This window comes from Coregonus clupeaformis, chromosome 24 (assembly GCF_020615455.1).
Source record: "Coregonus clupeaformis isolate EN_2021a chromosome 24, ASM2061545v1, whole genome shotgun sequence".
Taxonomy (NCBI): domain Eukaryota; kingdom Metazoa; phylum Chordata; class Actinopteri; order Salmoniformes; family Salmonidae; genus Coregonus; species Coregonus clupeaformis.
This window is the reverse complement of record NC_059215.1, coordinates 50,186,183-50,206,669: the sequence shown is the minus strand read 5'-3', so window position 1 is coordinate 50,206,669 and position 20,487 is coordinate 50,186,183. Positions and strand designations below refer to the sequence as shown.

At 43.2% G+C, this 20,487-nt stretch overlaps 2 protein-coding genes across 2 annotated transcripts; both read left to right on the top strand.

Annotated features, from left to right (window-relative positions):
• The first annotated feature begins 1,154 nt into the window (after nt 1-1,154).
• Nucleotides 1,155-5,573, top strand: pofut1 (protein O-fucosyltransferase 1). The gene is made up of 7 exons (XM_041844997.2): nt 1,155-1,332; nt 1,544-1,665; nt 1,845-2,027; nt 2,440-2,552; nt 2,788-2,980; nt 3,122-3,364; nt 5,041-5,573. The coding sequence occupies exons 1-7, from the start codon at nt 1,194-1,196 to the stop codon at nt 5,233-5,235; spliced, it is 1,188 nt and encodes a 395-aa protein (XP_041700931.2). The 5' UTR covers nt 1,155-1,193; the 3' UTR covers nt 5,236-5,573.
• Nucleotides 5,574-8,699: 3,126 nt separating this feature from the next.
• Nucleotides 8,700-18,972, top strand: LOC121537692 (kinesin-like protein KIF3B). Its single transcript, XM_041845289.2, has 9 exons — nt 8,700-8,784; nt 10,847-12,357; nt 12,475-12,576; nt 14,349-14,471; nt 14,674-14,792; nt 15,913-16,029; nt 16,186-16,291; nt 16,416-16,624; nt 16,830-18,972. Exons 2-9 carry the CDS (start codon nt 10,951-10,953, stop codon nt 16,933-16,935), a joined length of 2,289 nt encoding a protein of 762 aa, XP_041701223.1. The 5' UTR covers nt 8,700-8,784; nt 10,847-10,950; the 3' UTR covers nt 16,936-18,972.
• Nucleotides 18,973-20,487: the final 1,515 nt, after the last annotated feature.

Genomic DNA, 20,487 nt, shown 5'->3' with positions numbered 1-20,487 from the left:
TGGTCAGTCTGTCTACCTACAATTAGCATTCTAAAGTTCAAGCCACCTCATGAACTTCCCCAATCAGGCTTTCTGCTATCTAAATTACAATTGTTATAAGACATGATACAATGATCTCTCATTTAATTAAGACAAATTGGCTTCATTGACAGCAGTGGTGACGGAGGGTTTTTAATGCCCCATACAATGCACAAACATACATACCCTTTTTCTCTGGCACACGCATTCACACACACACACACACACACACACACACATCACTATATAATGTGGTTTGAGGCCACACCCAAACCAAGTGTTACTATTAGTTGAGGCATGTTGCACACAGATGTTGCTTTTAATGAAGAGTTTAATCACAGAGCTCTGGGTTCAATCATAGTGCTTGTTTCTTCTGGGTCTTTATCAGTGAAAATAACATTGACTCCATTTTGATTGATTACATTCCAGTTCAAGGCACTATGGTCAGGAAGCCAGTTACTCAAGGTCCCCTCTGTCACCACTGAAGATTTCATGAGGACCTGTTGTTAATTAATGAAGAAACACAATCAAATACTAGTACATCAATGATGATGAACTCACTTGGTTTAGAAGCATGATGTTGTTCCCCCCCCTCCCAAAAAAAAACTAAGCTACAAGACGTGTGTGCGCAATATGTGTGGGTTTTATATAGACCTATTGGATGACTAATTCAATCTGATCACATGCTAATGCTGATTCAGCTCACAAAGGCATAGCCTATACTCTTTCATTTAACTTTTCATCAGAATATTCTGATTTAAAAAATAAAAAAATTACAACACTTGTGTCATCGCTTCTGTATGCCGTTTACACATCGCAGTTCTGTGATATAGTCTGTTCCAAAGGTTTTTGTATACGAGCAATTAATGCCAGACAAATTAGTCAATTCTGTGACTACTAAAAATAAATAACAACACATTTCTTTGGCTAATAAATACTAATTTCATGAAGACTGATCGCCTCACATATGAATCAGACACATGTCTAAATATTCCATTAAATAGATTTATGTCTAAATATTCCATCAACTTTCCAAGATCATAGGAAGTTCCAATTCCAAATTCATAGGAAGTTTCAGAGTGATGTAGCAGACCCACGTATTCAAGAGGAGCAGCACCTCGGGGGTTAAACTTTGTTCAACTTCCAATGCATTCTGGGATGTAGCATGAAACACAATGGCGGCGAAACTGAATCATTTGCAACTTTTTGTGGTCTATTATTCGCTTATAGCAATATTGCTACAAATTAGTCTAACGTTTGCTAAAGAGTTAAAGTGGGACGACAATGGCTACATTTTATATTGTCCTTGCATGGGTAATTGTATCAACTTTAATTGGAAGCATTGTAACGTTAGCTACTCGGGTGTCATGATGATGTCTGATATGTAACGTTAGCCCGGCTATGGTTTCTTACAGTTCATTTATTCACGCAGATGTTATGTATTTATGCTATCTAGATTTGTATTTTCCAAATATAAATCTCGTGTTTAAAATTCGTTGCTAATGGGACCCATTTCGTTACTCAGGTCGATTTGGAAACCAAGCCGACCACTTTCTGGGTTCGTTGGCATTCGCCAAAATGCTGAATCGAACACTGGCAGTTCCCCCCTTCATAGTGTACCGCCACCACGCGCCTCCATACTCAAATGTAAGTGCATGAATCAATGTTTCCTGGTGTTGATCTCACCAGTCCCTTTCTTTTAAATCCACGAAGTGAAAAAGAGCACACTTTGGGAGAAAGGACAGAGACTTTGGGAGAAAGGACAGAGACTTGGGACGCAGGGATGATCACATCTCACACTCACAGCTGTCTCTCCCTTTCAACAGGTACATGTCCCCTACAGTGATTTTTTCCAGCTGGAGGCCCTGACCCACTACCACCGTGTGGTAAGCCTGGAGGACTTCATGAAGCATCTTGCCCCAACACACTGGCCCGAGGGACGGAGGGCAGCCTACTGCTTTGAGTCAGCTGCCCAGAGGAGTGTGGACAAGAAGTCCTGCCCCATGAAGGTGAGTGTTGTGATTGAGGTTCAGAGAGTTGGAGAAACTGAGACCGTTGTTCAGGTATTGAGCCTGGTTAGTGAAAGAAAAAACGTTGAAACTGGTCAGAGATTATTTAAAAGCCAGGTCCTGGAACATAGGCCATAGCTTTGGCTCTATTGTCTTTTATATAATTAAATTACTTATATAAGAAATGTATTGATTTAGTGTTGTTCATGCAAATGGAAAGAATGCCATGGCAGAGCAAAACACTGCCCCCTGATGGAATGTTACTATAACTGTATTTTACATTAAAATCTCTTCCTTATCATCTATTTCTCATGTTTACCACCAAGTGGTGAAAACAGTTAGATCTGGTATAAACGTCTTGTAAAGCCTTGCTCATGGTGTGTTATGAACCATCACATGCTCTCATTATCAGGACGGGAATCCTTTTGGTCCGTTTTGGGATCACGTAGGAGTGGAGTTTGACAGGTCTGTCCTGTTTGACGGCTTGTCCTTCAGTTCCTACCACCAACCTCATTGGCTCAACAAGTAAGTCTTTGTGCTTTACTGTTAGTGAAACATAAGCATTATTTTTGCTCAACTTACTGACGATATAACAGCAGAATAAATAAACCTCTTATTAACATAACCAATGTATTAAATTAAATGTAGTTTTACAAGGACAGTGCCCATTAATGAGCATCACTGTAGAAGTGCCAGTTTTAGCCAGCGGGCTACTTTTCAGTCCCAATTTCCTTCCCCCTCTCTCGTCCTGCCTGGTCAGGTTCCCTCCATCAGAGCACCCTGTCCTGGCCCTGCCAGGCGCCCCAGCTCAGTTCCCTGTGATAGAGGAATATGTGGGTCTGCAGCGGTATGTAGTGTGGGCGGAAGGGATGGTGCAGGAGGGACAGGAACACATCGCTGCTCTGCTGCCCAGGCCATACGTGGCCATACACCTGAGGATCGGCTCTGATTGGGTGAGCTGGGAACACACACACAAACACACATACTCGACAGAATAAAAAAAATTATGAGTTATTGACATTTTCAATACATTTTGTCCTGCCCTGACCCATTCTGTTTCTCTGTTGTCTTCCCCGATTTAATGGTCCTTGTAGGTAAATGCCTGTAAGCTGCTCCAGAGTGGGGATGCTGGGCCTCACTTCATGGCCTCTCCTCAGTGTGTGGGTTATAATCACCAGACTGCCTTGCCCCTCACCATGACCATGTGCCTCCCTGACCTGGCTGAGATCCGCCGGGCCCTCAAGCTCTGGGTCAAGAAAACCTCTGCCCGCTCCGTTTATATCGCCACAGACTCAGAGTCCCACCTCGCTGAGATCCAAAAACTCTTCAAGGATAAGGTGAGCTTTGATTGATTGATTGATTGATTTTATTTGTCAGTTAAATATATATACACACACAGTGCATTCGGAAAGTATTCAGACTCCTTGACTTTTTCCACATTTTGTTACGTTACAGCCTTATTCTAAAATGGATTAAATAAAACATGTATCTCATCAATCTACACACAATACCCCATAATGACAAGGCAAAAACAGGTTTTTATAAATTTTTGCAAATGTATTAAAAAATAAAAACAGAAATACCTTATTTATATAAGTATTCAGACCCTTTGCTATGAGACTCGAAATTGAGCTCAGGTGCATCCTGTTTCTATTGATCATCCTTAAGATGTTTCTACAACTTGGAGTCCACCTGTGGTAAATTCAATTGATTGGACATGATTTGGAAAGGCACACATCTGTCTATATAAGGTCCCACAGTTGTCAGAGCAAAAACCAAGCCATGAGGTCGAAGGAATTGTCCGTAGAGCACCGAGACAGGATTGTGTCGAGGCACAGATCTGGGGAAGGGTACCCAAACATTTCAGCAGCATTGAAGGTCCCCAAGAACAGTGGCCTCTATCATTCTTAAATGGAAGAAGTTTGGAACCACCAAGACTCTTCCTTGAGCTGGCCGCCCGGCCAAACTGAGCAATCGGGGGAGAAGGGCCTTGGTCAGGGAGGTGACCAAATACCCAATGGTCACTCTGACAGAGCTCCAGAGTTCCTCTGTGATGGGAGAAACCTCCAGAAGGACAACCATCTCTGCAGCACTCCACCAATCAGGCCTTTATGGTAGAGTGGCCAGACACAAGCCACTCCTCAGTAAAAGGCACATGACAGCCCGCTTGGAGTTTGACAGAAGGCACCTAAAGACTCTCAGACCATGAGAAAAAAGATTCTCTGGTCTGATGAAACAAAGACTGAACACTTTGCCCTGAATGCCAAGCGCCACGTCTGGAGGAAATCTGGCACCATACCTACTGTGAAGCATGGTGGTGGCAGCATCATGCTGTGGGGATGTTTTTCAGTGGCAGTGACTGGGAGACTAGTCAGGATCGAGGGAAAGATGAACGGAGCAAAGTACAGAGAGATCCTTGATGAAATCCTGATCCAGAGAGGCCTCAGACTGTCTATGAATGTCCTTGAGTGGCCCAGCCAGAGCCCGGACTTGAACCCGATCGAACATCTCTGGAGAGCCCTGAAAATAGCTGTGCAGCGACGCTCCCCATCCAACCTGACAGAGCTTGAGAGGATCTGCAGAGAAGAATGGGAGAAACTCCCCAAATACAGGTGTGCCAAGCTTGTAGCGTCATACCCAAGAAGACTCAAGGCTGTAATCGCTGCCAAAGGTGTTTCAACAAAGTACTGAGTAAAGGGTCTGAATACTTATGTAAAAGTCATATTTCCCTTTTCTTTTTTTTTATGTGCAAAAATGTCTAAAAACCTGTTTTTGCTTTGTCATTATGAGGTATTGTGTGTAGATTGATGAGGACTATTTAATACATTTTAGAATAAGACTGTAACGTAACAAAATGTGGAAAAAGTCAAGGGGTCTGAATACTTTCCCGAATGCACTGTATATACACATACAGTACACCCGTTTTTCACACGTGTTACGCAGTTGGTAAACATGCTTTGTTTGTATACTGCATGTTCAGTGTATCGTTGTTGATTTGTCTGTCCATGCCCAGGTGAAGGTGGTGAGCCTGAAGCCGGACTCTGCCCAGATGGACCTGTACATCCTAAGCCAAGCTGACCACTTCGTTGGGAATTGTGTGTCCTCGTTCTCAGCTTTTGTCAAACGAGACCGGGATGTTCACGCCCGCCCGTCCTCTTTCTTCGGAATGGACTATGCTGGAAAAATGAACAAGAAAGACGAGCTGTGAAGATTTTTCCCTTCCTGGGTAGTCTATTCCGAAGAAAGACGACAAATGGCTTTTTAATCTTGGGTTAGGACTTGGACATTGCATTGTGGGAATGTGATCTTGTACTCCCTACTCATTATATTACACAGTGATGTAGTAATACTTTTTTGGGGGGGGGTGTAAACTTTGATCGCCGTTCGCGGTGAATAAAGTAACACTCCCTATACTTTCAATGCATTTTTTCAGCAAAAGGTGGGTAAACCCTCGCGCAAAATATAAAATTGCGTTAACTACGTTTACCTGTGTTTAGCCTCCACTACACCACTGCTATTAAACAAGCAGTTACACTATTACACAACTCTTCATAGCATCAAGAGGGTGTTCAATTTCCACAGTACTTTCTATAGCCACAGCTATATATGTCTCAATTTGCATACCAGTCAAGTTAGCAGGAGCTCAGGTCACCCAGTTGAACCCTGGGTGGGTAAGACTTCCAGTGTAATGTCCTGTCTGATCATGTGCTCCAGCTCTTACGTGTTGCCCTCCCTCCCTCCCTCCCTCCCTCCCTTCTTTAATACGGTGTATAGGCGACCTGGTGGATGAGGGTGGAAAATAACTACAAAAATAAATAATAGTTCAGTAACTGATCCTGCAGATACTAATTATAGGGGGGCGGTTGACAGTCTTCCTCATACATTCTTCTAATGTACTCTAATAAGTAAATGTTTACTGTACTTTTGTACAACATGATTACTGTATCTGCTTTTGTCATCTGTTTCTGAAGAGTTGTATTATTGCTCTGTGATGAAAATGACCGGGAACATGACATTTATGCAAGTAACCCTGAAATGTGATGACTGAGCTGCCTCAGTCAGATAAATGGAGAAGATTCAGGCTTCCATGGTAAGTACATGTCTGTAGCCTTGAAAGAAATCTAATAATGCATGTTCTCACTTTTTACATGTATTCTTTGAATAACATTTCCCAAAGGTATATTGACATAATTTTGTAAGAGACATTTGCTCCTATTTATTATGAGGAGAGGTCTTCAGCTGCTACCTAGGAACATGTTGCTAGGCTACTAATACAGTAGCAGGACAAAGACAGCAATTGGCTGGGATGTCCCGTTGGACGTTGATAATCAATATCTTAGGCTGGAAATTCCAGTAGTTAATGCACGTCGCTTGACCCATATGGAGAAAAAGGGGAAAAAGGAGCAAAGTGTATCTGTATTATTGATGTTTGATGAGTATCTACCATCCTATGTAAAACGGGGATATATAAGATACCCCGTGAGAACGTTCATGCAAAACCCGATGCAATGCAAGAACTGTAAAAAGATTGGCCACGTGTCAAGTGTTAGCAGACATGAGGAATATGTTATTGAAGAGTCTGTGAATGTAAAATGTTGCAACTGTGGTGGGGATCATATTCCCGAATTCCCTGAGTGCTCTGTTAGGGTGAAAGAGGTTGAGGTGTCAAGGATCAGGGCGGTATAGCATATCTATGTGGAGGTGGTGAAGAGAGTTGAAAGGGCAAGAGGCCACAGTGCTGAAGAAGATATGGTGGTGGATGCACCACAACCATTTGTCAATGTTATAAGCCAATCAAGTGATCTGGATACACTTATTGTGAAGAAGGTGGATTTTGTAGCTTTTATAGCCACAGTTATTAATTGTAAGTGTCCAACAAGCTGGACATCATATCTGCAGCCGATACGTTTTTGGACTTCACGGCAGAAGCACTGTCGCCCTCACAGAATCCTTCTGAGCCTGTGTAGGGACCTGATCAGAATGTTGTTAGAAAAGCAGACTGATTTAGTTTAATTTAAAATTCGTTGTTGATAGTTTAAGAATGTGTATATATATATAAATGTAAATAATAATATATATATATACACTACCGGTCAAAAGTTTCAGAACACCCACTCATTCAAGGGTTTTTCTTTATATTTACTATTTTCTACTTTGTAGAATAATAGTGAAGAAATCAAAACTATGAAATAACACATATGGAATCATGTAGTAACCAAAAAAGTGTTTAACAAATCAAAAGAGATTTTAGATTCTTCAAAGTAGCCACCCTTTGCCTTGACTGCTTTGCACACTCTTGGCATTCTCTCAACCAGCTTCACCTGGAATGCTTTTCCAACCGTCTTGAAGGAGTTCCCACATATGCTGAGCACTTGTTGGCTGCTTTTCCTTCACTCTGCGGTCCAACTCATCCCAAACCATCTCAATTTGTTTGAGGTCAGGGAATTGTGGAGGCCAGGACATCTGATGCAGCACTCCATCATTCTTCTTGGTAAAATAGCCCTTACACAGCCTGGGGGTGTATTTTGGGTCATTGTCCTGTTGAAAAACAAATGATAGTCCCACTAAGCGCAAACCAGATGGGATGGCGTATCACTGCAGAATGCTGTGGTAGCCATGCTGGTTAAGTGTGCCTTGAATTCTAAATAAATCACTGACAGTGTCACCAGCAAAGCACCCCCACACCATAACACCTCCTCCTCCATGCTTTACGGTGGGAAATACACATGCAGAGATCATCCGTTCACCCACACCGTGTCTCACAAAGACACTGTGGTTGGAACCAAAAATCTCAAATTTGGACTCCAGACCAAAGGACAAATGTCCACAGGTCTAATGTCCATTGCTCTTGTTTCTTGGCCCAAGCAAGTCTCTTCTTATTATTGGTGTCCTTTAGTAGTGGTTTCTTTGCAGCAATTCGACCATGAAGGCCTGATTCACACGTCTCCTCTGAACAGTTGATGTTGAGATGTGTCTGTTACTTGAACTCTGTGAAGCATTTATTTGGGCTGCAATTTCTGAGGCTGGTAACTCTAATGAACTTATCCTCTGCAGCAGAGGTAACTGGGTCTTCCATTCCTGTGGCGGTCCTCATGAGAGCCAGTTTCATCATAGTGATTGATGGTTTTTGCCACTGCACTTGAAGAAACTTTCAAAGTTCTTGCAATTTTCCATATTGACTGACCTTCATGTCTTAAAGTAATGATGGACTGTCATTTCTCTTAGCTTATTTGAGCTGTTCTTGCCATAATATGGACTTGGTCTTTTACCAAATTGGGCTATCTTCTGTAACAAATTGAAATGCATTCCAGGTGGCTACCTCATGAAGCTGGTTGAGAGAATGCCAAGAGTGTTTAAAGCTGTCATCAAGGCAAAAGGTTGGGTTACTACATGATTCCATATGAAGTTATTTCATAGTTTTGATGTCTTCACTATTATTCTACAATGTAGAAAATAGTAAAAATAAAGAAAAACCCTTGAATGAGTGGGTGTTCTGAAACTTTTGACCGGTAGTGTATATATATATTATTATTTACTTCGCATTATTTCATTTTTGGGATCTTTATTATCCACCCGCACAGTAGGTGGCGGAATACACATATAATGGTTGCGAACGCCATTATACCAAAGAAGAAGATTGGCTGTGACGTTGAAAGTCATCAACCAGCACCTCTCCATTCCATCCGGGATAGTTTTCTGGGATGAAGGGACGGCGGCGGTGGTAATGGCTGACTGGGTGGAAGTACTGGATTAAATGGTAACTAGCTGACAACGTTTATCTTGTCATGGATGTTGCAGTTTAATAATGTTAAAATGAGTTTCACTTGAATTGTGTGCTTGTTCTTGTAAACTGCATAAGGAGATGCCTCCCATCATCAAAATGCACGGTCTTGTCTCCTGCCCTCTGAGAATGGATGTGTTTTGCCGTTGCTAGGCCGTCTGATCGAGTTTGGGGTGCTTCCCGAGTCTTTGACTTTGTAAACAAGCTGGCTAGCTAAATAACATTATGTTGGGTGATGTGAACATGTTTCTCCAGTTTGCTAGATATCTTCTTGTTGATATATATCTAATTGTCACAATTAGCAAACCGAAAAGCCGTAACCTTTTAATTTGCATCAATCAACTAACGCGTTAGCTAGGTTACAGTAGCACTGTAAATGCCAGTTGATCGGTTGCGACGCTATCACCAGGGAGCACTGACTGATATAACTAACTAGCTTGCCAAAGAACGTGACGTTTTTAGCCAGTTAGCTAAGTTAGTAGGTCATACATTTACGTTTTGCTAGCGAAATGGCCTAGGTACACTATATATACAAAAGTATGTGGACACCCCTTCAAATTACTGTATTCGACTATTTTAGCCACACCCGTCGCTGACAGGTGTATATAAACCACCACACAGCCATGCAATCTCCATAGACAAACATCGGCAATAGGATGGCCTTACTGAAGAACTCAGTGACTTTAAACTTCGCACCGTCATAGAATGCCATCTTTCCAACAAGTCAGTAAATCACATTTCTGCCCTGCTAGAGCTGCCCGGGTCAAGTGTAAATATTGTTATTGTGAAGTTGTTATTTTGAAGTGGAAACGGCTGAGCCTTTGTTGCTCATAGACGCAAAGTGGTAGGCCACACAAGCTCACAGAACGGGACCGCCGAGTGCTGAAGCACATAGCGCCTAAAAATCGTCTGTCCTAGGTTGCAACACTCACTACTGAGTTTGATTACTGCCTCTGGAAGCAACGTCAGCACATTAACTGTTCGTTGGGAGCTTCATGAAATGGGTTTCCATGGCCGAACAGCTGCACACAAGCCTAAGATCACCATGTGCAATGCCAAGTGTTGACTGGAGTGGTGTAAAGCTCGCTGCCATTGGACTCTGGAGCAGTGGATGCGCGTTCTCTGGAGTGATGAATCACACTTCACCATCTGGCAGTCTGACTGACGAATCTGGGTTTGGCGGATGCCAGGAGAACGCTACCTGCCCCAATGAATAGTGCCAACTGTAAAGTTTGGTGGAGGAGGAATAATGGTCTGGGGCTGTTTCATGGTTCGGGCTAGGCCCCTTAGTTCCAGTGAAGGGAAATCTTAACGCTACAGCATACAATGACATTCTAGATGAGTGCTTCCAACTTTGTGGCAACAGTTTGGGGAAGGCTCTTTCCTGTTTCAGCATGACAATGTCCCCCTGCACAAAGTGAGGTCCATACAGAAATGGTTTGTCGAGATCGATGTGGAAGAACTTGACTGGCCTGCACAGAGCCCTGACCTCAACCCCATCGAACACCTTTGGGATGAATTGGAACGCTGACTGCAAGCCAGGCCTAATCGCCCAACATCAGTGCCTGACCTCACTAATGCTCTTGTGGCTGAATGGAAGCAAGTCCCTGCAGCAATGTTCCAACATCTAGTGGAAAGCCTTCCCAGAAGAGTGGAGGCTGTTATAGCTGCAAAGGGGGGACCAACTCCATATTAATGCCCATGACTTTGGAATGAGATGTTCGACGAGCAGGTGTCCACATACTTTTGGTGATGTAGCTAGCTAGCAAGATAACCTAATTTGATGTTGTCACAGATGGAAGGGTTAGCTAGTTACCATCAGTATCTTTGTTGCGCTCTGTCGTTTACCTAGGTTGCTAGTCATGTTAATGTTAGCTTGCTAGCTAGCTGCTACAGTATCTGTCTAACAACACTGTAGTCAGGAAGCTAGTTTGATGCACAGTTCACAAATAAGGTCTTCATAATCACAAAAGAAAACATTAACGGTAACAAGTCGTGTTGGCAATAGCTATTTGAACATCAGCATCTCTTTTTACAGGTTCTGATGCTGGCAGGTCTGACATTGTGAACTCAGATTTGTACAAACTTGAATGACATAGACACAAGCCAGGTGACAAGGCAGTTTCTCAGAAAATCCTCACAATGTCTAAGACCAGAGAGTCGGTGAAGGTGGTGGTCCGCTGTCGACCCATGAATGAGAAGGAGCGTGCAGCCAACTTTGAGAGGGTGGTGGAGGTGGATGTGAAGCTTGGCCAGGTGGCCGTGAGAAACCCCCGGGGGGCTGCAGCCCACCAACACCCCAAGATCTTCACATTTGACTCTGTGTACGACTGGAACTCCAAACAGGTGGATCTCTATGATGAAACCTTCAGGCCCCTGGTGGACTCAGTCTTGCTTGGTTTCAATGGGACCATATTTGCGTACGGCCAGACAGGAACAGGAAAGACCTACACTATGGAGGGGGTGCGCAATGACCCAGAGAGAAGGGGTGTAATCCCCAATTCCTTTGAGCACGTCTTCACACACATCTCCCGCTCCCAGAACCAGCAGTACCTGGTGAGGGCCTCGTACCTGGAGATCTACCAGGAGGAGATCAAGGACCTGCTGTCCAAGGACCAGTCCCGCCGTCTGGAGCTGAAAGAGAGGCCAGACACGGGTGTATACGTCAAGGACCTCTCCTCCTTCGTCACTAAGAGTGTACGAGAAATAGAGCACGTCATGAATGTGGGGAACCAAAACCGCTCCGTGGGCTCCACCAACATGAATGAGCACAGCTCCCGGTCACATGCCATTTTTCTCATTACCGTCGAGTGTAGCGAGCTGGGTGTCGACGGGGAGAACCACATTCGAGTGGGCAAACTGAACCTGGTGGACCTGGCTGGTAGTGAGAGGCAGACCAAGACAGGAGCCCAGGGAGAGCGCCTGAAGGAAGCCACCAAGATCAACCTGTCTCTGTCAGCCTTGGGGAATGTCATCTCTGCCCTGGTGGACGGCAGGAGCACCCACATCCCCTACCGCGACTCCAAGCTCACCCGCCTGCTGCAGGACTCCCTGGGGGGCAATGCCCGCACAGTCATGGTGGCTAACATCGGACCAGCCTCTTACAATGTGGAGGAGACACTGACCACATTACGCTACTCAAACCGGGCCAAGAACATCAAGAACAAGCCCCGTGTCAACGAGGACCCCAAAGATGCTCTGCTCAGGGAGTTCCAGGAAGAGATTGCCCGGCTCAAAGAGCAGTTAGAGAAACGCTCAGGGAAAAAGAAGAAGAAGAGGAGGGGGGTTGGGGAAGCTGGGGAAGAGCTAGAAGAGGACACGGAGGATGGAGAGACGGAGGAGGATGAAGGTGTAGAACCAGCTGATAAAGTGGGTGCAGATTATTGGTGTGAACAGCAGGAGAAGTTGGAGACTGAGAGGAAGGCCATCATGGAGGATCACAGTCTGGTGGCGGAGGAGAAACAGAGGCTGCTAAAAGAGAAGGAGAGGAAGATGGATGCCCTCAAAAAGGAGCAGGAAGCAGGCGATATGCTGACTGCCAAAGTCAAGGTGAGGAGACTACATTCTGGTCCTTTTCATGGTCTTTTAGACCAACACTTAAAATTAAAAAAATCATTCTACCTGTTTTGTGTTTCCCTCACATCTCTTGATTGTGTCCTCTCCCAGGCGATGGAGAGTAAACTTCTGATGGGGGGGAAGAACATTGTGGACCACACCAATGAGCAACAAAGGATCCTCGAACAGAAGCGACAGGAAATAGCTGAACAGGTAACGTATACAGTTGAAGTAGGAAGTTCACATACACTTAGGTTGGAGTCATTTAAAGCTCGTTTTTCAACCACTCCACAAATTTCTTGTTAACAAACTATAGTTTTGGCAAGTCGGTTAGGACATCTACTTTGTGCATGACACAAGTAATTTTTCCAACAATTGTTTACAGACAGATTATTTCACTTATATAATTCACTGTATCACAATTCCAGTGGGTCAGAAGTTTACATACACTAAGTTCACTGTGCCTTTTAAACAGCTTGGAAAATTCCATAAAATGATGTAATGGTTTTAGAAGCTTCTGATAGGCTAATTGACATCATTTGAGTCAATTGGAGGTGTACCTGTGGATGTATTTCAAGGCCTACCTTCAAACTCGGTGCCTCTTTACTTGACATCATGGGAAAATCAAAAGAAATCAGCCAAGACCTCAGGGGAAAAAATGGTAGACCTCCACAAGTCTGGTTCATCCTTGGGGGCAATTTCCAAACGCCTGAAGATACCACGTTCATCTGTACAAACGATAGTACGCAAGTATAAACACCATTGGACCACGCAGCCATCATACCGCTCAGGAAGGAGACGCGTTCTGTCTCCTAGAGATTAACGTGCCTTGGTGTGAAAAATGCAAATCAATCCTAGAACAACAGCAAAGGACCTTGTGAAGATGCTGGAGGAAACGGGTACAAAAGTATCTACAGTAAAACGAGTCCTATATCGACATAACCTGAAAGGCCACTGTGCAAGGAAGAAGCCACTGCTCCAAAACCGCCATAAAAAAGCCAGACTACGGTTTGCAACTGCACATGGGGACAAAGATTGTACTTTTTTGATAAATGTCCTCTGGTCTGATTAAACAAAAATATAACTGTTTAGACATAATGACCATCGTTATGTTTGGAGGAAAAAGGAGGAGGCTTGCAAGCCGAAGAACACCATCCCAACCGTGCTGTGGGGGTGCTTTGCTGCAGGAAGGACTGGTGCACTTCACAAAATAGATGGCATCATGAGGAAGGAAACTTATGTGGATATATTGAAGCAACATCTCAAGACGTCAGGAAGTTAAAGCTTGGTCGCAAATGGGTCTTCCAAATGGACAATGACCCCAAGCATACTTCCAAAATTGTGACAAAATGGTTTAAGGACAACAAAGTCAAGGTATTGGAGTGGCCATCACAAAGCCCTGACCTCAATCCTATAGAACATTTGTGGGCAGATCTGAAAAAGCTTGTGTGAGCAAGGAGGCCTACAAACCTGACTCAGTTACACCAGCTCTGTCAGGAGGAATGGGCCAAAATTCACCCAATTTATTGTGGGAAGCTTGTGGAAGGCTACCCAAAACGTTTGACCCAAGTTAAAGAATTTAAAGGCAATGCTACCAAATACTAATTGAGTGTATGTAAACTTCTGACCCACTGGGAATGTGATGAAAGAAATAAAATCTGAAATAAATCATTCTCTCTACTATTATTCTGACATTTAAAATAAAGTGGTGATCCTAACTGACCTAAGACAGGGAATTTGTACTAGGATTAAATGGCAGGAATTGTGAAACTGAGTTTAAATGTATTTGGCTAAGGTGTATGTAAACCTCCGACTTCAACTGTATGTATAGTCTTAGGTTATTGATAGCGGGTAAACACTCAATAGACCGTCAATCTAATGGTATTGATTTGCGCTCTGATGGGAAATGTTAAAATATTTATGTGAGTACTTTGTGTGATTACACAACCTTGCCCTTCTTACCGAGATGCTCTGTGTGTGTGCAGAAACGCAGAGAGAGGGAGATGAAACAGCAGGTGGAGAATCGTGATGAGGAGACCCTGGAGTTGAAGGAAACGTACAGCTCTCTACAGCAGGAAGTGGACAGCAAGACCAAGAAGCTGAAAAAGGTAGGACATTAGAAAACTATACGAAAAGGGTGCACACGATTCATTAGAAAGCTGTCCTTTACGTTGTCAGTTTAGCCTACAAAAAAGTTCAAAGGAAATTGTGCATGCCACAAAAATGTGTTTGCTACACTGAATCAAACACTGTGGTGTTTTTGTCTGTTGTTGTGCTCTGTGCCTCACCACCCTGTTTTTCTCCCCTCAGCTGTTTGCCAAGCTGCAGGCAGTGAAAACGGAGATCCATGATGTCCAGGAGTTGCACATCAAGGAGAGACAGGAGCTGGAGCAGACCCAGAATGAGTTGACCAGGGATCTCAAACTCAAGTATGGAGCCACCAGGCTGCCCACAAGGCCAACTCTCTCATTTCTCACACACAATAAAAAGAAAACACAAATCAATATAGTCTATTTTGGTTGTTGCCCTCTGATGATGATGATGATAATAATAATAATAATAATAATAATAATATGCCATTTAGCAGACGCTTTTATCCAAAGCGACTTACAGTCATGCGTGCATACATTTTTGTGTATGGGTGGTCCCGGGGATCGAACCCACTACCCTGGCGTTACAAGCGCCGTGCTCTACCAGCGGAGCTACAGAGGACCATATATCCCATTCTGACAAGGAGCACATACATCCCATTTTTACATTTTAGTCATTCAGCAGACGCTCTTATCCAGAGCGACTTACAGTACATTCATCTTAAGATAGCCAGGTGAGACAACCACATATCACAGTCATTGTAAGTACATTCATCTTAAGATAGCCAGGTGAGACAACCACATATCACAGTCATAGTAAGTACATTCATCTTAAGATAGCCAGGTGAGACAACCACATATCACAGTCATAGTAAGTACATTCATCTTAAGATAGCCAGGTGAGACAACCACATATCACAGTCATAGTAAGTACATTCATCTTAAGATAGCCAGGTGAGACAACCACATATCACAGTCATAGTAAGTACATTCATCTTAAGATAGCCAGGTGAGACAACCACATATCACAGTCATAGTAAGTACATTCATCTTAAGATAGCCAGGTGAGACAACCACATATCACAGTCATAGTAAGTACATTCATCTTAAGATAGCCAGGTGAGACAACCACATATCACAGTCATAGTAAGTACATTCATCTTAAGATAGCCAGGTGAGACAACCACATATCACAGTCATAGTAAGTACATTCATCTTAAGATAGCCAGGTGAGACAACCACATATCACAGTCATAGTAAGTACATTTTTCCTCAATAACGTAGCTGTCAGTCAGAGCTAGTTATTGATTGGTCTAGATTAGGCAGACTGTATTGCACTGTAGTTCCCTCGTCCCCCATGACTGTTTACACCTCCTCCTATTATCAATGATAGGATCCCCAGGCTGTCAGAGGCCCCTTCTTCAGCAGCAGATCTGATCTTGTTATTGTTGTCTGCCAGGCATCTCATCATTGAGAACTTCATCCCTGTGGAGGAGAAGAATAAGATCGTGAACAGGGCGTTCTTCCAAGAGGACGACGACAACTGGAAGATGCGTCCCATCACACGCATAGAGGAGTATGTGCACATTTCATTATCCAGTTAATTAGACATACAAACATGCAAAAAATCATGAATACAAACACAGGGTTTGGAATAAGTGGTTGGAAAATCCCTCGTGTGTAGGAACACACACAGATTGTCTTTTTAATTAACCCTCGATCTCACTCTCAGTGACCAGCAGATGATGACCAGGCCAGTGTCAGCGGTGGGCTACAGAAGACCCCTGAGCCAGCACGCCCGCACCTCCATGGTGATGACGGCTGACGTCAGGTACAAGGTATGATGATGTTCTTCTCCTCTCTGTCACTCTCTGTGTCTGGTGAATGTGACTTAGCCCTTGTCCAATGGGTGGTAGCAGTTTCCTGACCTCTGACCCCCCCCCTCTCTCTGTCTCTCCCCAGGCTGAGAATATCCTGATGCTGGAGATGGACCTGCCTGCTCGGACCACTAAGGAGTATGAGGAGCCGGTCATAGCACCCACAGTAGCAGCAGCGTTGGAGGATGCACTGCGGGAAGAGGATGAGATCCAGGTGGATGCCTCTGGGTTGCACAACAGCCTTGGGCCCACCCAGACCACCAGCACTGGGGCCATCAAGAAACCAAAGTCTGGGTAAGGGTCTGTCCCGTTCTGTACAAATCAGCACTTTGTTTTGTCAGTTATTTCAGTTGGGAGTGTTTCTGCCTGTTTAGTGTCACGCAGGTCTACTCGATACCACAGGGTTATAAAGCAATAATCATGATTTAAAAGCCAATGATGTTTCCACCTCAATGTTCTTTCCCCCCTAACAAAATATTTATCTTCCCATCTCCTTCAGCCGACCTAAAACAGGTAAGAAGACCGCCACCCCCACCTCTCCGTACAGCTCCTCCAGCCCAGGACATCCTTTATACCCACAATCCCGTGGGCTTGTACCCAAGTGATCACCCCACACCTTTCTGTTTTGGGACCCAAAATGAAAGACTGCTTTTTGTTTAGTTTTTACAGTCTGTAAGAGAAAGAGAAGCAGTCTCAAGACTTAGATTCAAGCTGCTTTTATTTTGATTTGACCTGAGACCGTAGCTGTTTTATTATTTCTGCTTTTTAAGGAATTTGTAACTACTTTACCATCCAAAATGGTTACTGGACCAATCCTTTTCTGAGCTCCACTTTTCTACCATGCACATGTCCTCCTGGGCCCCTCCCTGGTCTGCAGTGTATGATGGGATGAGATGTGGACATGGGGGCTGGCATCTGAAAGGGCAGATGACACCTGGACCTGACAGCTTTGCTGTACATGTCATTGAAATGCTGTGTGTGTGTGTGCTGGTTGTCTGTCCAGAAGTGGTTGTGCTCCTCAATGTCCCTACTTTAGGTTTACAATTGAGTGCTGTTATTCAGGTCTGTCTGTCTGTCTGTGTAAAGAGTTGAGCTTTAAGTCTCTGTCCTAGATAAGTGGGGAGTCTGTCTGTTCTGCATGGTGAACCGTACAGGCTGGAGGGTGAAGCACACTACAACACGTCTCTGTCATGTCACGCGGTGGGGCCAGTCGCTGTTGGAATCACTAGATGCTGTTCTTTCTGGCACACATGATGACAGATGATATGACAGGGAGATGATCAGATGATATGACAGGGAGATGATATGATGACAGGGATCTGATGCTATGATGACAGATATTATGACAGGGAGATGATCAGATGATATGACAGGGAGATGATATGATGATATGATGACAGATGATATGATGACAGGGTTATGATGACAGGGTTATGATGACAGATGATATGACATGGAGATGATCAGATGATATGACAGGGAGATGATATGACAGGGAGATGATATGACGACAGATGATATGATAACAGGGTAATGATGACAGATGATATGACAGGGAGATGATATGACGACAGATGATATGATAACAGGGTAATGATGACAGATGATATGACAGGGAGATGATATGACGACAGATGATATGATAACAGGGTAATGATGATATGACAGGGAGATGATATGACAGGGAGATGATATGACGACAGATGATATGATAACAGGGTAATGATGATATGACAGGGAGATGATATGACAGGGAGATGATATGACGACAGATGATATGATAACAGGGTAATGATGACAGATGATATGACAGGGAGATGAAAGTGGGGAACTAGAGGTCAACACAAACCAAATCTGTCAGGGTTTCAAGGTGCCTTTATATTCTACAGGCCTACAGGGGCTGGCTAAAGGAGAGGGGGGAGGGGCTAAAGGAGAGGCAGGAGGATGGATGGGAGGGGGTTGTGTCGTTTCCCCAGCCTCATCTTTATCGACGTCACATCTGGCTCTGTTCCTTGGAATCAACTGATTTGTTGTACTGAAACGAGCAGGCCGAAATACTGTACAAAAAAAGGACTAAAAAAGCAGGCGCTCTTCTACCAACTACTGTATATCAGAGGCCTCCATCAAAATGAACTAGGCTTGGTCTGAAGAATGAAGGTAGCTTTCCATGTATGTTTTGGATAAATATGCTGTCTTTAATTCACACGGTTGAAACGCGCATCTCTGATTGCTGTCCCCCTCTCACTGGGAGGGGTGTGCTGCTACTGCTGGGTCTGGGTTATACCGCCCTGTGACATGGTGTATAGAGAGAGAGCAACATGCATAGATCATCCTGCATCACCTTTGCAGTTGTAAAACAAGTAAATAGGTTTCAATATTGGAAAAGTTCTAACTTATTACCACCTTTTTGTTCATTTTTATAAACAAGTGTAGATAAAAAAAATTAAAAAAAAGGTTTCTTTGAAATATACTTTTATTTTTGGATTTGTATAATTTCAAGTTTATGTACACATTTTAATGTTTGATTTGTTACACGGAATGGTTGTACAAGGAATGGTTGTACAGTACAACCTATGTTTAAAAAATATATATATATATCTGACAGTACATGCATTTAAATAAATGGCTTTAGTTAGTTCAAATCCTTAGGTTAACTTTTTTTAAATTATATTTTAATGTTGGATCAACTGTTGCACAATGGTTTATATGGGAAGGATGTTCTATCCTAAAATGTGATGTTCATTCAGATTCTGTGTGTTGGGACATTAGGAACACCTTCCTATTATTGAGTTGCATCCCCCCCTCCCCCCTTTTGCCCTCAATTCATCGGGGCGTGGACTCTACAAGGTGTCGAGCATTCCACAGGGATGCTGGCCCATGTTGACTCCCAATGTTTCCCACAGTTGTGTCAAGTTGGCTGGATGTCCTTTGGGTGGTGGACCATTCTTGATACACAAGGGAAACTGTTCAGCGTGAAAAACCCAGCAGCGTTGCAGTTCTTGACACAAACTAGTGCGCCTGGCACCTACTACCATACCCTGTTCAAAGACACTTAAATATGTTGTCTTGCCCATTCACCCTCTGAATGGCACACATACACAATCCATGTCTCAAGGCTTAAAAATCCTTCTTTAACCTGTCTCCTCCCCTTCATCTACACTGATTTGAAGTGGATTTAGCAAGTGACATCAATAAGGGATCATAGCTTTCACCTGGTCAGCCTCATGGAAAGAGTTTTGTACACTGTGTACATTTGCCATGATATCATCTTTATACAATGGTTAGCCCCTGATTTAAATTACTTATCTGATCTTATAAAAGCTAACAATTATACTACATAATATTGCATGATTTTAGAAAATTCTCACCAATCGTCACCAAGCTATAGAATTTGGTAAATGTGAACGTCTTAATTTGCTTGATAATCCCTACATTTTACCCCACCGTGCAAAGACTCCATGTATACGTGTAGAAGACGTTTAACCGAGATGAATCTCTGATATTGTTTTAGCCAAATTAAGATTGTGCTGGTGCACTACAATCTGGTGCTGACTGGGAAGTCCTGTCTTTTTCCCTGTACGTTTCTTTTAATAAAGACCGTTATCTAAATACACATTGTTCTATGTTAATTTCAATGAGTGTATCTGATGACAGTGTAGTGGCGTTTAAAAAACCAAAGTGCTATACATTCTCATATCTTTGCATAAATGATTTTATTAACAGCATTCAATAGTACAGCTCAAATTCCAGAACAGAACAGCTGAAGTACAACACACGTTCACAAAATTATAACCTTTAACAGAACTAAAAATAAGCAATATTCAAAGAAGCCAAAGGAATGGTTGTACAGTACAAAGGCAGACTGGGAAAGACTATCGTCATATTGTACCACAATATTGAAAAGTAACGTGACAAAACTCACAGGTCGTGTACTGTTACAGTCAGATGACCAAATCAATATGCCTGGCCAAGTCAGTACAAAGATTTTGATCGATTAATGCTTTCCTCATTGATCAAATTATCTTTCCAAATGTTATATTAAAAAGGACAAATCAGAATAGTTTTAAATAGAATGCAAGTTTCATGCGACATACTGGAGGTTTGGCACTGGAGGGTGACAACGTTTTGGAATCTTGAATTGAGACAAAAGCTTAACA